The 19,143-nt window shown below is 46.9% G+C and overlaps 1 protein-coding gene across 1 annotated transcript in view; it reads right to left on the bottom strand.

Annotated features, from left to right (window-relative positions):
• LOC138285857 (transient receptor potential cation channel subfamily V member 1-like) overlaps window positions 1–19,143 on the bottom strand; it is a 474,904-nt gene that overhangs the window by 10,402 nt on the left and 445,359 nt on the right. The window contains exon 15 of the mRNA XM_069226333.1: window positions 17,458–17,573. Within this exon, the coding sequence (XP_069082434.1) occupies window positions 17,458–17,573 (116 nt within the window). The remainder of the gene's footprint in view (window positions 1–17,457; window positions 17,574–19,143) is intronic.

The raw sequence follows: 19,143 nt of genomic DNA, 5'->3' as shown, positions 1-19,143 counted from the left end.
ATTTAGAAGAAAACGTTAAAAATGCACAAATGACAGTTCTTGAGGTATACACCTGGAATGCTGTAATGGTTTCTAGAAAACCAAAAACATTTACTACATAGGGGCAGTTGTAGACAGAGTTCGGTGGTGCCCTTTGGAACCTAAGGTGCTAGGGGGTCAAGGTCCAAAGAACCACCAGCAGTTTTGGTTTACCTGCCCTGGCGTGTCCAAGTGCAGAGGTGCTGGTCAGGTTTGTAGCCTAGAAAGCTACACCGGTTGAAAGCAATGGGCACCTGTGAAAACAGGCTGCAAGGGGGCTTGGGGACAAGTCCAGCAGAACCCCAAGGGGGGCTCAACTCGTGAGGATCTTGGGAGCAAGGATGCACAGTGGGTTGCCATTAACCAAGGCTGAGGGGCTTGGGTGCCATGGTGTTTATCCAGTTGGTCTTCTGCATTAGAGGCTCTCACATTTCTTTGGTTGACCTGCACCGGGGAAGAAAACAAGACAACAGTATAGCCTCATTGGTTCTGAAGTCCCTCATCGTGCAGGTCAGTTTTGGCAGCAGTGGTGTCCAGACTGGACACTCAACAAGCCTTGGTTGTTGCAAGTGCTCCGCTACCCATGGTATTGGTGAAGGGGGGCTCCTGGAGGGTCTAGCATCTCCAAACACGTCAGAGAGATGAGGCTGATCTCCTAAAAGCCACAAAAACCTCCTTGTAGTGTGATGCTCCCTCAGTGGGCCTGATGGTCAGCAAAACATTGTACCGGACAGATGTGGTCAGTGCATGTAGATGCAGGGCAATCTCTCCTCCACCCTAATGGAGATGCAAACTAGTTGGTAAAGTGCTGGATGGCCCTCCAGGGGTTTAAGATGATGCACAGCTTTTCGGCGAGTTGGCTTGGTGCAATTGTCGAGGTTCCAGCAGCAAGGCAGGGTTTGTCACCAAGTTCGGTGTAAGTCCTTAGTACTCACGGTGATTGGTCTTCCTTGACCTTCTTTTGTTCCAACGTAGATTAATCTGATTCTCTGGTGTCTGAATTTAGAGGTGTTTAGGAGAGTGTAGGGTAGTAACCAATAGGCTACTTACCCTTGGGGATGCCTACACCCCCTATGTGACCACTTCCTGTGGGGAGTGGTCATAACCCTGACCCAGAATTACTAGTTTCATGAAAAACACAAAGGTGAAACTCTTCCTCGGCTGTCCACTTCAGGTGGCCAACCCTAGGGTGTGTCAAGCCTGTAAGTGTGACATGCCTTCTGCATGACTAATTTCTCACCTGATCTGGTGCCAAATGGGTCTCAGGGTAGCAGGTGGCATTTCCCAGGTCTGGGAGAAGACAAGGTCACATATCAAAGGGCGGCAGATGCTCTTAAGCCTCTGGCCCAGATGTGCTAAATTGCTAGCCATTGTGCTAGAGGAGGTGATAACACCTTCTGCCGAGCAGGCATTGTTTCTGGCCTTTGAGAGTGCAGGATCTCCCATGCTGGTGGCCAGATACTCATCTGTGGTGGCAGGCTGGACTGTACCAGTCAGTCAGCACAGTACAGGGCTGGTTTGGTTTCAGGGGCCCCTCTAATGTGCCCTCAGAGTGCATGTCAGAAAGAATCAGATTCTGGCATCAGTACGAATGTATCAAGATGAGGTGTTTGATACCAAACACCAGTATCTTCAGTGAAGCCATCATGTAGCTAGGGAACTTGTAATGACCAGTGCCCAGTACATGGTCTCAACATGGCTTCCTGAACACACACAATGCTTAGCAATGGAACTAGGCATTCCAGGGGTACATCTTATCATGCAGTTGCGCCTGTACATGTGAAATAACGCACTCTGCCTGAGGGCTTTAAGGCCTGCTGTAGGGGTGGCTTACATATACAACATCCAGTGTTAGAGAGCATTGCACGCAGGGGTGTGCAATGTTGTGTTTTCCGAATGGCAGTCTGCATGTAATCTGTGTGTGGGTCCCTTTGAGTGGCATAATAGAGACTGTAGCCCTTAGAGACCCCTCTTTAGTACCCATGCCTTGGGTACCAGGAGTACCATTTACAAGGGACTTTCAGGGGTGCTAAAGTCCTTGCCAATTGAATTACAAATGAGCATTTACCTTTGTTTTAGGGAAAGAGACTGGCAATGGGTCCTGGTTAGCAGAGACCCAGTTCACTACAAATAAACAACGTCAGTTTCAGTGAGCAAAAAGTGGAGGTGACCATGTGAAAAACTGGTACTTTCCTACACTACCCCCTCCCAAACAAAAAAGAATAAGACTAACCTTTCCCAAGAGAGTCTTCATTGCCTAAGTGTAAGAGAGGCCATATGCATTAGCAAGGTCAGACCCAGGTCTATGTTCCACTCTAAAGTATGTTCCCTGTAGTAGACCTCAACAGTTCTCACCTTTCATTTGCATGTGACATCTGGGAGGTCTGTGGTCAGTTTCAACAAGGAAGTGACTTCTTGGATGAGACCAATTTGCCAGCACCCTGATGCAGGAGCAGCTCGCGGGGCTTTGTCCGGGCGGGGCAGGGGTGTGGGCGCATGGGAAGAGGGGGTCAGAGGGGCACAGGAGAAAATTAATAAATTTACCTGCTTTGCTCTTGTGCCGCTCCTCTCCTGTCTTGCTGCAGACACAGGCTCCCAACCTGCCCTGCGCCAATCTTGATGCTGCTCAGAGCAGAGTCAGGATTGGCTGGGAGTACCCACCCAGGGCGCTCCCAGGCAGACTGGGAGCCTGTGCAGGCTCTCTCCAGCCCAGCAACCATGTAGCTCGGCTCGAGATAGCCTTGTGCGCATATGTGTTTGGCCGGCCCGAGACGGTGGGCCAAACACACGTGCCCTCTGAAGGGAGTGCACAGTGCACTCCCCTCTGCTCGTCTACAGCAGTACCCCGTCCCTTTTACACAGAAAGGATAATAAACAGGGTTTATTATTCTTTCCTTGTAAAAAGGATTTGCAGAGGTTGCTGCTGGTGGGGGGGGTGAGGGGGGGGATGCTCCTCTGCCCAAACGGAGGAACCACGCCCGCCCTAATATTAAGTCAAAGGTGCTGAGAAACATTGCTGCACCCAACCTGTCAATTTGTTAATCTTCTCTTGAAATAGGGTGCGCATCAGTCTTGGTGACTGCATGGAGACCCCTATAGTTCACATAAAACCTAAATTCTAGTTTACCTCCATTGGAATGAGGTTTGGGAACTAAGACCATTGGGCCAGCCAAGGGGCACTCTGAGGGCTCAATCACCCCTAACTCCAGCATCTTACTAACTTAAGCTTTGATGCTTTCCTTAACTTGATCAGCCTGTCTATGGATTTTGTTTTTGACAGGCAGACTGTCCCCAGTGTCCACATCATGTGTGCACCAGGTTGTCTGGCAAAGGGTGAGGAAGCAAGACTCAGAATACTGCTCTAGGACTTGCCCGTAGTGAGCTTGCTCTTGAGTAGTGAGGATGTCTGAAAAGACAACTCCCTCAACAGATCATCTGCAGGTTTTTTTAGAGGAGGCCAGGGAGAGGTTCACTCTCTTCTTCATGTCCCTCATCAGTGACCATGAGCATAGTCACAGCTGCCCTTTCATTAAAGGGTTTCATGTGATTCACATGGATGACCCTATGGGAGTTCCTGGGAGCTCCTAGGTCCACCAAGTAGGAGGCCTCATCTTTTCTTTCAGGGATAGGGTAGGGACCGCTCCACTTGGCCTGGAGGGACCTAGGTGCCACAGGCTCCAACCCCCATACCTTTTGGCCTGATATTCAACCAGTACAGCTTTTTGGTCAAACCATTGCTTCTGGAGCACCTGACTTGCCTCAAGAGTGTGGTTTGCTTTTTCCAGGTACTCAGACTTCCTGGAACAAAGGCCAAGCACACAGTCCACTGCACAGTTTGGGTTCTTTGATAGGCTTCTTCCAGCCTTTCCTTACCAGACTCAGACGACCTCTAACAGGATGGCCAAATAGAAGTTCAAAGGGACTAAAGCCCACTCCCTTCTATGGCACCTCTCTGTAGGCAAAAAGGAAGGCAATGGTAGCAGGACAACCTGTCTCCTTCTGAGCTTTTCAGCGAGTCCCAGAATTATACATTTCATTGGTTTGTGGATGGTATGGCGTGGTGAACTTAGAGGTTACCCCACACTCATTTCACATTGCCTTCAGGTAAGCAGATATGAAGTTACTAACCCTGACTGAAATCACCTCCTTAGGGAGCCCACACTAGTAAAAATACTTACAAGGGCTCTGGCAACTGCAGGAGCAGTGACAGGCCAAAGGGAAAAAGCCTCAGGATACCTGGTGGCATGATCAGCTATGACCAAAATAAACCTGTTGCCTGAAGCTGTTGGAGGGTAAAAGGGGGACGACAACATCAACCTTTACTCTTTTTAAAGGGGCCTCAAACCACTGGAAGTGGAATCAAGAGGGTCTTTGGTTTGCTACCTGTCTTGCCACTGGCTTCACAGGTAGCACAGGAGCTAAAGAACTCCTTCACTTTCTGGAACATGTTTAGCTAGTAGAAATGGGCAACCAGCATTTTCAAAGTTTTAGTCTGGCCACGATGCCCAGCAAAAGGGATGTCATGGGCCAAAGTGAGTTAAAATTAGCTATACATCTGAGGAACAACCATTCTCTTAGTGGCACCAGGCTTGGGTTCTCTGGTCTCAGTATATAGTCGGCCATCCTCCCAATAGGTCCTGGGGGAACCACTAACATCTCCCTTTTCGTGTGCAGCAGCTTGGTGTGTCAGGCTTTCAATAGTGGGACATGTTCTCTGCCCCTAGCATACATCTTCTGTAGAAGGCCCTCTTGGACCTAGGAGCTCTGCTTGTAAGGCTAGACTTCCTGATGTTCAGTTCCCTCAAGGGCTGACAGGTGGTATCCCTGAGGACAGGGTGCCTGAGCTTGTCTGTTTAGAAGTTGGTTTCCCAGCCTTCCTGCCTCTTCTCTTGGAGGGTTTTTGGGCCATTCTTCCAGATTCCAATACCTCTTTTTCACCCTGGGCTTTGCTCTAGTTTTTACACAAACCCATCAGGTATTCCCAGCATGGCTGCGTGGGTTCTCATCCCTAGCAGACCTTCTACTGGTATGGCAAAGGATATGACCACCTTTTTTGACCAGTAACTCCCCCCTACCTCCCAGTCCAAGGACACCATAGCCATGGGATGCACTTTTGTAATGTTATCAGCATTGATAATTGGATAGTTTTGTCCAGTTACATACTGTTCTGGGGATATCCGTTTTTCAGTCATCATGATGACACTTGCACCTGTATTTCGCAGAGCTTATACTTAAATCCCATTTAAGAGTGGTCTCTGTCTGCATTTTTCCATGTTACTGGGCCAAACAGCTAGGGTAGCCACATCCACCCCTCGGAGACTAAAACAGCTTCAGTGACTTGGTCAGTGCACACCAAGGATCTCATCTGGAGACTAGCAACCTTTGTGGGAGCTGGACTAGTAGAGATCTTTTTGAGACAGTTATAGACCCCACTTTGGTGACCAGTCTGTTTACAGAGGTGGCTCCAGGCCTTCCTGGAATCCCAGTTCTTACCCTGGCACCCATCCTTGAATTGGGAAATTTCTCTGGGCCCACCGTCCTGAACAGGTATTTGGAGGCCTTTAGAAGACTCTGTGGGTTTTTACCCTTTGTGTCCCACATATTTCCCGTGGGGGGAAAGAGTAACCCTTTTCTTTTGGTCACCCCGCCATGGGTCTTTCTGGACACTTTGGGCCTGATTACAACTTTGGAGGAGGTGTTAATCCATCCCAAATGTAACGGATATACCACCAGACGTATTACGAGTTCCATAGGATATAATGGACTCGTAATACGGGTGGTGGTATATCCGTCACATTTGGGACGGATTAACACCTTCATCCGAAGTTGTAATCAGGCCCTTTGTTTTGACCCAGTGGTCAGTCTTCTTCCCCAGCTCTTGAAGAGAGACCAATCCTAGGTCCAATATATACTGATGCAGCTTTTACAAAGTATAATTACTCAACAGATGTTCTTTCATTATCAAAATATACAGCCCTTCACAGTCTTGCTCCTTACTGTCTTTTAACCAGCCATCTAGTGTTTTAACTGAGACAAGGCTTTGTGAGTTTCCCTGAACTTAATCCTGTACTCTTCAGTTGTGGGTCTAAAGCCCTCAATCAGCGTGCCCTTCATGTGGTCATAGGATTCAGTATCTGCATCGTCAAGTATTAAGAGTCTATCCCTATACTTTCCTGTGAACAACTACCACAGTAGAGAACACCAGTGTCTCTGCTGTAACTTTATCATTTTAGAAGCCCTCTCAAATGCTGCAAATCATGTTGTAATGTCATCACACTGAACATATTTGGGAACAATCTCTTTGGGGATTTTAGGATCAAATGTTTCCTCTCTGTAAAAGGGCTGTAGAGCAATGGCCAAGCATTCCAAGATGTTGCCACTTTCTCCCAACATGGTGTGGAGGGTGTGGATCTAGTTGGCCGGTCACATTCATCTGTGCAAACCCCTTCAGTCATGCCACTGTGGCCCCCTTATGAGACAGGATATGCAGATACAGAGAATGGCATCGCAAGGGAGAACACTGTCAGGAAAAGAAGAAACACAGAGGCATCCAAAGGTAAGCCCAGCGGAGGAACTGGAATTCAGAACCCAGGCCCGGGGTACAGTAGAGAGGAGAAGAGAGGTCCGGTCTGCTGCCACTGAGAAGAGGTCATGATGAGCAGCCAGGAGGAGGAGGGAGGTCAAGTCTACTGCTGTCAAGAAGAAGTCATGGTGAGCCGCCAGGAGGAGGCGAGAGGTCAGGTCTGCTGTCCTTAAGGAGAAGATGTGGTGAGCAGCCAAGAGGAGGAGACTGAGGGAGCACCCAAGAGACAGGATGCTGAGGTTGACAATGCTACAGTTCAAGAGCCAAGCCGTAGCCCAAGGCAAGTGACCTGTTGCATGTATGTAAAATAGGGAAAAGGGGAAACCACAGTGATAGTACAGTTTTGCATGGTACAGAGGGGCCAGGTGAAGGCCCAGAAATCACGCATATGTTCATGGGGAATTCTATAAAAGGATTTCTATGTCACCCAACTGAAAAGGAAGGCACAGTTCACTGGTGAATTGTGGTGGGGAACAGACTAAGATTAAAAATAGGTAAAATACCTCTTTTTGTTTCCCGAGAGTCCACTTCCACCACAGATGAAGTAAAAGAGGAGAGATCAATGGCCCCAAAATTGGAAGAGCCTGAGAAATCGGAACTGGTGTGCTTACAGTTTTTTATATGTTTCCAACATTTGTAAGTCCAACTAAAAATAAAACCCTGTCCAGGTGTTTCCAATAAACATTTCAGACTTCCATATTGTCTGTGTAGTGACCTGTTCGGCCAGCCTACTAAAAGTGGTGTCAGAAGTGGAATTTCACATGGAGGCCACGGGCTACTGACATGTCCCAACAGGTCACTATTGAGTAAATGATACAGCAACTGTCAGAAGGCCAACAATAACTACAGTTAGCAGTATAGAGACCCCCCAAAGCCGCCAATTAAGACAGGGAAATTCTCAAAACTGCACTAACAAGACAAGCAGTCGTAGTCTCTGAGAAACAACAGACTCATTATGCCTCTCTCTTGAAACTAACTGTTGCATTGGTTAGTTCCAAGGTACATCCTAACAACCCCACTTCTGTGCTGCAGGAATACCAAACCAGGGAGGACCCCAACTATTTCCTTTCAAACTTTGAAAGAGTTGCTAGCAGTGCCTCCTGGCCCCAGAAAGATGGGGTCAACATATAGCACCTCTACACTCAGGGGTACTTCACATCACCTGTCAAATGGCTAATCCCATGGCAATGACCCCTTAAGCGGAAAGTTTAAAAAATCATTCTAGAATGGTTGGGATATGATGGTGAACATTATCACACCAAGATCAGAAAGGAAAATTGGGGCTTTAACAATAACCCATGAGTTCTGTACTATAGCACCAAGACACAGGAAATTGCTGGCTAAAGCCAAACATCTCCGGCATCAAGGAAGTCATTGAGAACGTGTACCTTGAGCAAAATCTAGATGCCCTACCAAGTTGCACCTATCGAACTTACTACTGATCACTTTACTTTAGACCTGGTATACCCAGGAGTCACCCTAACAGCAACCTACTCTGTCAACCCCAGCAGAAACCAAACCGCCAACCTCTATTTGGAAGCAAGGGTCCTTCTTAAATTCCAGCTAAGGAGGTGGGTATGGGTCCTCAGTGTTTCCACTACTCAGAATGGGGGCCATTTGTGAGAATTGTCCCCGGAAAGGATAAACAGTAGAACTTACGGAAACAGGGATTTATGAGGGGTTAGGTGTTATACATGGGGGGGCTGCGCTAATGCATATAAGCAGAAAGTACAGATAAACAGACAACAAGTAAATGCAATAATCAACTCCGGATGCAATCACTTGCTCGTGCACAACAAGTGGATTAAACAAACTCTCAAGCGGAAATCAAAGAAAGTTGCCAACACCTGTGTGCATGGGGACCGGAAAGTATACCACACAGCACCTACAGATATACAATGAGACAAGCAGGTAGAGACGATGGAGGTAGGAATCATACCAACTTTACTGAAGAGGCCATCATAGGTGTTGATCATCCCCAATTCACCCAATGTTTTGGTGATAAGGTCCAAGATAGCCCAGAAGATAGCTGGCTTAAGGAGGTGCCTTGCCAGAATGAGGACTTAGAAGGGGGTAAGAGCAAAGCAAAGAAAACAAAAATGGAAAAACGCAACAATAGGTGAATGTTCAGACCATACCATTTGAGGAACAAACTGTTCTTGTTTTTTTCCACATTAAACTACAGTGATGCCTAGTGTAGCGTCAGAGCCACTCAATGGGAGAACACTAACTTAGCTCAGGCTAGGGCACAGGCAACCTAAGAAGACTAGGACCAGGAAGACACTTATTTTTTGAGTTCAAAGAGTTGTTATATAAGGGAATAACAAAAAAAAGGGAAGGATAGGCAAAAATTAATTGCTAGTAACCTTCACATTTAGGGAACAGTTCTTAACAAAGGCCTACTATCAGGCAGACAGTGGACATTTAGGGATGAAGAAAACAGAAGAATATCACCTGAGGAGATCTTATTGGCTAGTGGTCTACAACAACATTAGAAAGTTCTGTATGTTATGTTCCTGTTAGCAGATGGCGAATCTGCCCAAAGAAAGGAGGGTTCCACTACAACCACTTCCCATCATCGACCTCCTGTTCAAACGGGGGAGACTAGATCTAGTGGTTCCATTAATAACATCATCTGAAGGATATCAATACACACTAGTATTAGTGGATAAACTCCACAAGATATCTGGAAGCTATTAATCTCCTCAACAGGACCACTCCTGTGGTCGCCCGAGTTATGGTTGAGTTCTCTTTGAGGGTGGGACTCCTGGCTGAAATACTGACTGAATGTCAGTTGTATTAGCAGCCTCTTTCCCGTTTCCTGCCACCTGCTTCCTGCTGTCCACCTCCCAACACCCCCCACCCCCAGACCTACATAATGGAGGCAGCAGAATGGGCGCACATGTTGCTTTCTCTCCACCTACACAAATTGTTTTGGTGATTTGGTGATTTTCCAAAGTAGGTCCTAGGGGACCAGGAGCATGCTAAACACATAGCTAAGCCGGGGAGCTGTAATCATTTTCACACACTGCACTTGTCCCCAGAGTGAGAGCTGTAAGGCTGACCATCGGAGGAAACCATTGTCAGACATAAACAACTACATCAGTAAATTATCTATTGACATATTGTCCAGCCCCTTATTTACCATGATACCCAAGTAATTCAGCTTGACTGTCTTCCCTTTAAACCTGTCTGAAGTGTCTTACCAGGCAGGGAGCTGTTGGTGATGGAGAGGGCCTCACTCTTCACCAATTAGTCTTAAACCAGAAATAGCAGAAACAGCTTCTATTAATGACATGAGCCCTGGAACCAATGTCTGAGGGTCAGAGACAGTGAGGGGAATATCATCTTCATATAATAAAAGCTTATTCTCCCCTGCTGCCATGGTAATTTGCTCATGTTGCCTGATGGCAGCTGACAATGGTTTCAGCGCCAGCAGAATAGAAGTGGGGAGAGTGGGTAGCCTTGGTGTTGTTCCCCAGGGTATGGGAAAGACTCGAGTCATGCATCCATCATAGTCTATTTATGCAGTTGGGAATCCCACCCCAGTCCTATTCTCTCTAGTGAACGGAATAAGTATCCCTATTTAATGCGGTCAAATGCCTTCTTGGTGTATTAGGAAAGCAGCATTGTGTCTTTCTTGCCATAGTTCTCCGACGACCATCCTGAGACAAAACCCACCTGCAAATGATGTATCAGGCTAGGCAGTACCTTTTTAAGTCTGGTTGCCAGGACCTTGGGCAAGATTTTCATGTCTGCGTTAAATAGAAAGATTGGGTGTTATCTGGAACATTGGGTGTGGTTCTTGTCCACCATTTGGAGTAGACAGATAATGGCCTTGTTATCCTCGGCTGGAAAAAACCCTCACTCCCCCGTCTCCTTGAAGAACTTATACAGGAGCAGCATCACCAAATGTTTATTCTGTTTTTAGAATTCTGTAGGAAACCCATCACCGCTAGGCGTTTTGTGAATGGCATGTCTGAGATAGCTGTAGCTATCTCATCCTCCAAAATGTCTCCGTCCAATAGCAGCCTGCCTGTCTCCGAGATGGTTGGCAGGCGGACCCCATCCAGAAAATCCAGAAATCTCTAGGGATCATCAGAGAATTCAGCACTGTACAGGATTTCTAAGAAACATGAAAATGTGTCAGCTATCTGTGCAGGATGTGTGATCAATCTGCCCCTCAAGTCATGGATCCCGTGGGTGGCTATTTGCAACTTGAGTTGGCAAAGATTTGCTGCCAATTACCTAACTCAGGTCCATGTGCGCCTTTTCAAGCCACCTAAGGGCCTGAGGGAATGGGAGGGCTACATTTTGTTGGGTCAAGGTTTAGAGTCTGTTGTTTTTTGGCTGATTCCTGTATTTGTACAGCGGCATCCCACATCAGGTCTTGTCATAGGACTGTCTTCCACGCCACCCAGAGGGTTTGAACAGAGGATACCGATTCTTTGTTCTCAGCTTGACATCGGTATAGATGGCGATCAGCTTTTGTTTTCCCAGAGGCTGCTTATAATAGTACATGTTAAGGTGCCAAGGGGAGTTGGAGGAGACAGAATAGATGGTCTCACAGGACTGGGAAGAGGCCCTACATGGGGTGCCCTCAAACCCAATGTCTGGTGTCACTGTGCAGAGCATCATCACACTCGAAGAGGGGAGGGGGGAAAAGCTGACCTTCACAGCACAGGGCAACAGTGCTGTGGTCAAGGCAGAGGGGGCAGATGAAGTGTATGGGCAGCACTGGCAGGACCGAGGCACCTAAGGGCATTTGCCGCACTTTACAAATGACAAATCATATCAAATCAGTGTATCTCACAGCTGATATGCCATTTCTAGTAGGCATCCTCTAACCAGGAGCCAGTTCCTCAGAGACAGGGCCAAAGTACAATGATGGAGCGGGACTACCGACATAAGGGAGTCCTGCTGATGCCTGAGGGAAGGCGAATGAAGTGCATGGGGGTCAGTGTACTGATCTTCTTGGGAAAGAATGGAAGTAGCTCCTACCTGCTAGCACTCTGTAGCCCTCAATGAACCACTGGGGTGTTGTTGGCCCCAGAGAATGGCAATCATGCCTACAGTACGTGGAAAGCTGCAAGAATGATGACAGGTGGAGTGGCTATATCTTCAGCTTCCTTGAGCATAGGCTGCCTGGTCTCTGAAGGTCTCTGGGGGTCCACGCAATCTGGCATGGGGTTCTGGGCCTGTGATACAGGAAGGTCAGGGGGGCGCTGTCAGGGCTGGAGGGTGTTTCCCGTGGCATGCCACTTATGGAAAGCCAGGCATATCAGAAGGCTTCCTGTCACCCTGCACAGGCACAATTCCCAGGCTTCAACCAGGCCTCTTCCTCCAATAGGTTGTCCTGATGTCCAGTGGGCACTATTTGCTCTGCAGGTGGGGAGGGGAGGGGCATGCAACACCTTCTCAGCAGTCACCCGTGGGTCCACTGTCAAAGAGCTGTAGGCTGCAGCCACAGCCCACATGCACTGTGCAGGGAGGCAGAGCAGTGGGCTGCCACAAGTCATCTGTGTCCCCAGTAGACGTCCTGGAGGGGGGATCTGCAGCCCCTGTCTTCTGTGCCACACCTCCAGGGATTTTTAAGCTCTCCGGAAGTGCCAGACAACAAATTGTGTCATTGGGGATTGAGGGATCCTCAGCAAGAGCTGGCCATCTTGAGTGCAGCCAGGCTCTACCCCCCCCAGGAAGCTACTTATAATAGCATTGACAATTTACCACCCACACCTGACTGTGGAAATTCAGCCAGCAAAGAATGTGCATTGGCAGATTTTTCACAAGAATGTTGAAAGCAGTGAAAACAGATTCTGCTATTATAGTGAAGAAACGTCCATTGTTCTAGCAGAGGAATATATATATATATTGCGTAGCTATAACACAGCGGTCCCAGGCAGGCTCCGGAACTCCTAAATATGCTGTTATTTTTCCCCTGAATTGAAGGAAAAGTTGGGACACCTCCAAGTCGCTGGCAATAAATAAAGATTTATAGCAAACAAAGGTCTTCCTCCTTTTGCCAGAATGATCTACAGCTTCCCAAGGGGACTCCCAGTACATTTCCCGCTAGTTTGATTGAGCTTTCTTGATGCCAAGGAATATGAGGACATCTCCACAAAACAAAGAAGCATTTACTTCATTTAGATAAAAGGAAGGACCCTGGTTTTGTAGTTGCATTGGCCTGTCTATAGCAGGATTCATGTTATCACAGAATTCTAGAAAAAGACGCAACAGTAACAATTATGTTGCCCAAACGCACACAAGGTTAGTGGTGACCGTTTCTTGTGTTCCATTAAACAGCTGTAGTGTAGAAAGCATACTGGACATTTACCAATGAGGCAGAAAGAACTCCACTTGGGTAAATATTTCATACAAAGCTGTGGACTAGTTGGATGGAAAGACAAGTGAGGTTCATTTGTGGCACAGTTACTCACACAGCTACTAACATTGTGGCAGAGTTACTCACACAGCTACTGACACATTCACACAGATACTAACACACCCGCTCCCAGATGCACTGAGACACTCACTCACAGACCCACTCAGACACTCACACACCGACTCAGACCCACTTAAACACTCACGCACCAACTCATAGACCCACTCAGACATTAACGCTCCCAGTCACAGACCCACTCAGACACTCATGCACCCACTCAGAGACTCACGCACCCACTCACAGACACTCACTGCCATACCTAGAGATGCTCTCTCACACCTACTCTCACACCCAGATAGACACTCACGCCCACATAGACCCTCTCACACCCACTCTCACACCCAGACATTCTAACATCCAGAGACACCCTCTCACACCTATTCTCACACCCAGAGAGACAGGCCCTGTGGCCAACTCCTGCTGTGCACAGCCAAAGGCCATGAGCAGCACGAGGTTGGGTGGTTAGGGGGGGTTGGCCTCGGAGACTGGCTGTAGGCCAGGCCCTCCAGCCAACCCCCACTGCACATGGCCTTTGGCCATGCATGGTGTGGAGTTGGTGTAGGTAAAGGGGGTTGGCCTCAGGACAGACTTTGTGGACAAACCCGCCAGCACACGGCCGAAGGATTGGATGGTTATAGAGGGGTTGGCCACAGGGTCAAAGGCCATGCATGGCGTATGGTTGGCTGCAGGTGCCTGTGCACAGTGGTGGTTGGATTAACGTATAGTAATGAAAATTACTTTCAGTTAAAAAAAAACATAGAAATTTACTGAAAAAAACAAAGGTTACAGGGATGTTATAGTTAGGAAATAGAATGAAAAAACATAGAAATTCACTCAAAAAAAAACAGAGGCTACAGGGACATTATAGTTAGGTTCCGAATTTACTTGCACAAAACCAGAGAAATTCAGCAGTTTTAGTCAGAGTTACTTCAAGTATCTATAACTTGTGGCCTAAGATAACTATAACTTGTGCCCTCGCCATGCACTGCTAATTACCCCAGATATTACAGCACTCATGACAACTTTTATAACGTCCATAGAAATATCAATGAAATATTAACAGTCAAATTATTGAAGAAAAAACTATGCATAGCAGGTGCACGAGATATAGTTATAGTTACCTTAGGCTGAAAGTTATAGTTACTTGAAATAACTCTAACTGCTGAATTTCTCCCCACAGCTACGTATACAAAGTATGCAGGGGCCCTGCGGAGCCCCGAGACCACCACCTACCTGGGGCTAATTTAATCATAATATAATGGGGGGGGTTCTGCAGACCACTCCCTGAGCCGGGGACCACCACCTCCCTGGAGATATTCATACAAAGTATTGGAGGGGGTGCACGCCCACTCCCCACCCCAGGGTCCACCACTTCCCCTGGGCAATATATCCCAAAAAATAAAAAGGGGGGGGTCCTGCATAACTCTTAGGCCCTCGGGACCGCCATCTCCCTGGGGCTAGAAAATACTTTTAAGATGGGGTCCCTGGTATGGACCCCAGCTCTGGGGACCACAACCTTCCCAGGGCCAATTAAAGAAGGAGGGGTGTCGCTCATCACCCCTAGTGAAGCAATACATGTCCCTGGGGGACAGCGTCCCCCCAGGGCCGGCTACTGCTAACTCCTGAGGTGCCCACCCTCAGGAGTTAGCTGTTTGCATTTGTTTGCGGGAGCTCTGCTATCAGCAAGCGGGAGCTGCCAAACTGCTCCTGCTTGTTGAAAGCAGAGTTTTAATCTCTTTCCCTGCCCACTTTCATGGCAGGGAAAGAGCTGGAAACATTGTTCTTGCACGCCTGGAACTGCTATTTTAAGCAGTTTCCTGCATGGGGGAGCAACGCTGGCTCCCACAGGAGCTGGTGGGGCTGTGGGGGCCTTCAAGCTCCCCCGTGGTCTCCATAAGTTTTAATGTGTGCCATTGGCCCCCTTGAATATATATCAGGGCCCTGGGTACAGGGACCGCGGTGCTGAAATCAGCCTAGGGAGGGGGGTCACGTGCCCCCCCCTTCCTTTTGAGAAAAGTATTTGGATGCAAGGAGGTGGTGGTCCCCGGGGTAAATATTTTTTTAAGTAGCCCCGGGGAGGTGGTGGTTCTCGTGGCAGGGGGTCTGCATGGCCCACCCACATACTTTTAAAATGTAATCCTGGAGAGGTGGTGGTCCCCAGGGGGCTCCATGCAGCCCCCATATAATTTTTAAATGTTGTTCCGGGGAGGTGGTGATCCCCTGGACCTGGGGGGAGTCTGCATGTACCCCCCCCTAAGGTTTTTTAATATGAAGCCCAGGGAAGATGGCAGTCACTGGGGGGGTCTGTGGTGCCCCCTCCCCATATATTTTGTAGTGTTGTCTCAGGAAGGTGGTGGCTCCTGGGACGGGCGTGAGGAGGGTTCTATGTAGCCCTCCCTACGTTTTTTTATTATGTAGCCCCGGGAAGGTGGTGGTCCCTGGGTCCTGGAAGTCCGTGCGCCCACCACCCCCACGCATTTTGTTTGTGTTGTCCCAGGAAGGTGGTGGTCCCAGGTCCAAGTATTTTTTATTCTGTAGCCCCGGGGAGGTAATGGTCCCCGGGACCCAGGGGGAGGGGTATATTTTATGTGGCCCCCTTTAAGCTTCAAACCCCTTTGGCCGTGCATGGCACGGTGTTTGGCGCTTAAAGGAGGTCTTGGCCTATAACTATATTTGATACTTAACAAGTTCAATGATCATTGCATAGCTTCTATATTAGTTTTTTTGATTAGATGCTTATGAGTCTTTGCTTTATTTATCTATCACAATAGGTAAGCATTATCTTGACTGTTTATCTACAAGGATTTCACTTTTGAAATATTGAGGAAAAGATCAAAATAATGTTATTAAATGTAATCAAATAAATTATCTTCAAATACCGCAACATTTGAAAGTCTGTGTTTATTCAATACAACTTTAAATCTCAATATATTGTCTTCCTTATCCTTATATTCACTTTCTATGTATATCACGTATCTCTATATGTATTACTTTAGCCCTACTGTACAAGATGAAAAAGGACTCTCTCTAATGCACTACTCCGTCTCACCCTAAACGTCTCTCAATCTATGCTCTATTTCCACTCTCTGACTAATCCCAAACCTCATTCTACTACTATGATCTTCACAATAACCATTCCTAGACTGTTCCCTCCTCTTTCCCTCCTATAATTTCCCAAACAACCCCACTAAATTTCTCTCATGTATCTCTCATTTTACTACTATGATCTCCCTATTCCCTTTCTGCACTCTTCCCTCCTCCATCTCTCCTTTATTCATCCCAAACTTCACCTTACTGCTATGATCTCCCAATTAACACTGTCTGGATTCTTCCCTCTTCTATCCTTTCTTTTTTTCTATTCAATCCTACTATCAGACTCACTTGTCCAGTGCTCAAATCAACTTATATTTCCCTATACTAAAAATAATACTATACTTATATTTTCCTATACGTATCACCACTAATCCTTTGTGTTCCGGAGTAGCATGCTACTTGCCAAAAAGAGCTTTGATGCCTCATCAGGGGTAGTAAGTGCTATTTAAATACAATTACAACTACAATAACTAAGCCGAAAAAATGATCTGAGATTTTTGTTGCTGCATCTTGACAAGCAACTATGGATCTAAAAGGGAATTGACTTGTTCTACAAACATATTATTAAACTATGTGTTTCCACATATTATTGGTTCCCAAATCTATTGTCTAAAGACAAGGTATGGGAGTTGTGACATTCTGCAATGCCCAGGGCCATATTAGTTTAAACGGAAACAATATGCATTAGTGTGGCTTGAAATCCATGAAAAGTCCTTGATTTTCTGGTGACACTTTATATTTTTTGGCAGCTGTACCATAGTCTTCAAATCTGCTTGCAATTCTACGAACTGCCCTCCAATGCTGTGAGAGCTACATTAGCTGACTTGCATCCTACTGTGAAGCAGATTGAAAAGGCTGGCATCTACCCATCTGTTCATCACCCTGCTATCCATCCGTCCCTCCATTTGTTCATCATTTCCTCCATGCACATGCCTATAAGCGTTCATCTGTCAATCATCCATCTAGCTATAATCCAGTCATCCACCAGCGGGCATTTGTACATTCAGACATCATCCATAAATATATCAATATGTCAAATGTTTTTAACTCCCCTTATTCTAGCCATCATCCAACCATCCATTTTCTAGCTGTTAACATGTTTATATTTAGATCATCCAACCATCCAACCATCCATTTTCTAGCTGTTAACATGTTTATATTTATTAGGATCTATCCATTGATTTTTTTTTACTTGACATATCTTGGCTGCTGTGACTACTCTACAGGAACAAACCAAAATCAGACTGTCACTGAGATGGTGGAATGTTCTCAGAGTTCTGTCAATTGGATTCCTCTGTCATTAATGACAATTATTTCTTACCTCTATGAGGTTTCTCCTCCTTTGATACCTTCAGTTCCTCTTCTGTTCCTTTCCCAGGATCCTCATTAAGACCATAGAGGTTTTCGTTCCAGTCACTCCATTTCACCTCAACCACCCTGACGAGAAAGCACATAACAGCTTTAGCCAAAGTGCAAGGCTGAGTAAGCCTAGGATTAATAAATTGCAATGACAACAGGATGGGTGACAAGAGGAGTGCTGTTATCAGTGAGTGACTGGGTCCAGCAACAGAGATGATGATGTTCAGCACTCTTGTTTAGGTGGGAAGGGGATGAGTTACACTTTTTTTTCTTGGTGTGAAGAAAGCAATGATCTCTATGATTCTCTTCTTAAGAACATTGGGTAGTATGGCTTCTGGCTACACTCTCCATTGAAAATAGCTATCTATGCACTCTTTAATGGACCAACGATTGAATTAAGTAACCAACTTGCAAACAATAAATCAAGAGGAAGCAAGAGACTTATTATAATCCCTCAATTCTTCTTATTAGTTTGTCTTATTTTCAGAAATCACAAATTGAAAATGAATTCTTTGGTCAAAAATATGATGTAAAAAATATTTCATTTAAGGATCATGCTTATCGGGGGCGTGGCCGAACCGCCGACCAATATAGCTGCGCGGTTTTGAAGCTCCATTCCTGGAGCCGGGGCTCACCTCCTCTGCCTCCATTGAGACCTACCTGAGCCCCACAACACTTTGGGCCTGTCTGACTGAGGAAACGATCCATGCCGACCGGCAGACCCGCCCAAATTGGCTGGACGGATGAAATTGGCAACTGGCCTACATCTTAGCAGATTGCCCAACTCCTGAGCTGACCAGAGCGCCTACTACCCGCATTGACCATCACTGACCTACACAAAGATAGCTGTCCTTCGACTCCATTAAAACCCCCAGACAGCAGAGGCCAGATGAATCTGTGGAGTCAGAGGCGGCTGATGGTCACACATCTGCTGTGCAACTTGAGGGTGCCACGGCGATGATGATGGATCTCAAGGTGGGCTTTAGGGAAACAGACTCATGATTTGATGCCCTGACCACGCGCCTCAACAGTATGCACGAGCACCTAGACAAACACACCACCAGACTGGATGAGGCAGAACCTAGAATATCTGATGCAGAAGACTCTGGGGTCACCCTCACCAAACGTGTCAACAGAATGGAACGCATTTTAAAAATAATCGCTGCCAAAAACGAAGACTTGGAAGAGCGCTTGTGTAACAATGTTCGCATTACCGGAGTGGCCGAGACCACAAATATGGGGCAAATGTACACTTATCAACTCCTGACAGTCCTATTCAGCAGGATTCCTTTATGGTTGAAAGGGCTCACCACTTCCTAGGTCCCCAGCCAATACCGGGCTTACCTCGTCGCCCAATAATTGCCCACTTGCTCAATTTCCGAGACCGAGATACTGCTATTCGCTTTGCCCACAATAGAGGCCCGGTACAATATCAAGGAATGACTTTGTCACTTTTCCCTGACTTTACTGCCATGGTCTAAGAGACAAGATGCAAGTATACCGATATTAAAAAGTTGCTCCAGAAATCTGGATTGCGCCATGGCATGCTGTATCTGGCATGTCTGCGAGTTGAACTAAATGGTAAAACACACATCTTTAACTCCCCCATGGATGCTGCATATTTCTGCAAACAGCACAGTTTAGGACT

This window comes from Pleurodeles waltl, chromosome 3_1 (assembly GCF_031143425.1).
Source record: "Pleurodeles waltl isolate 20211129_DDA chromosome 3_1, aPleWal1.hap1.20221129, whole genome shotgun sequence".
Classification (NCBI taxonomy): Eukaryota; Metazoa; Chordata; class Amphibia; order Caudata; family Salamandridae; genus Pleurodeles; species Pleurodeles waltl.
The sequence above is the reverse complement of the archived record's forward strand: the minus strand, read 5'-3'. Positions and strand labels throughout refer to the sequence as shown.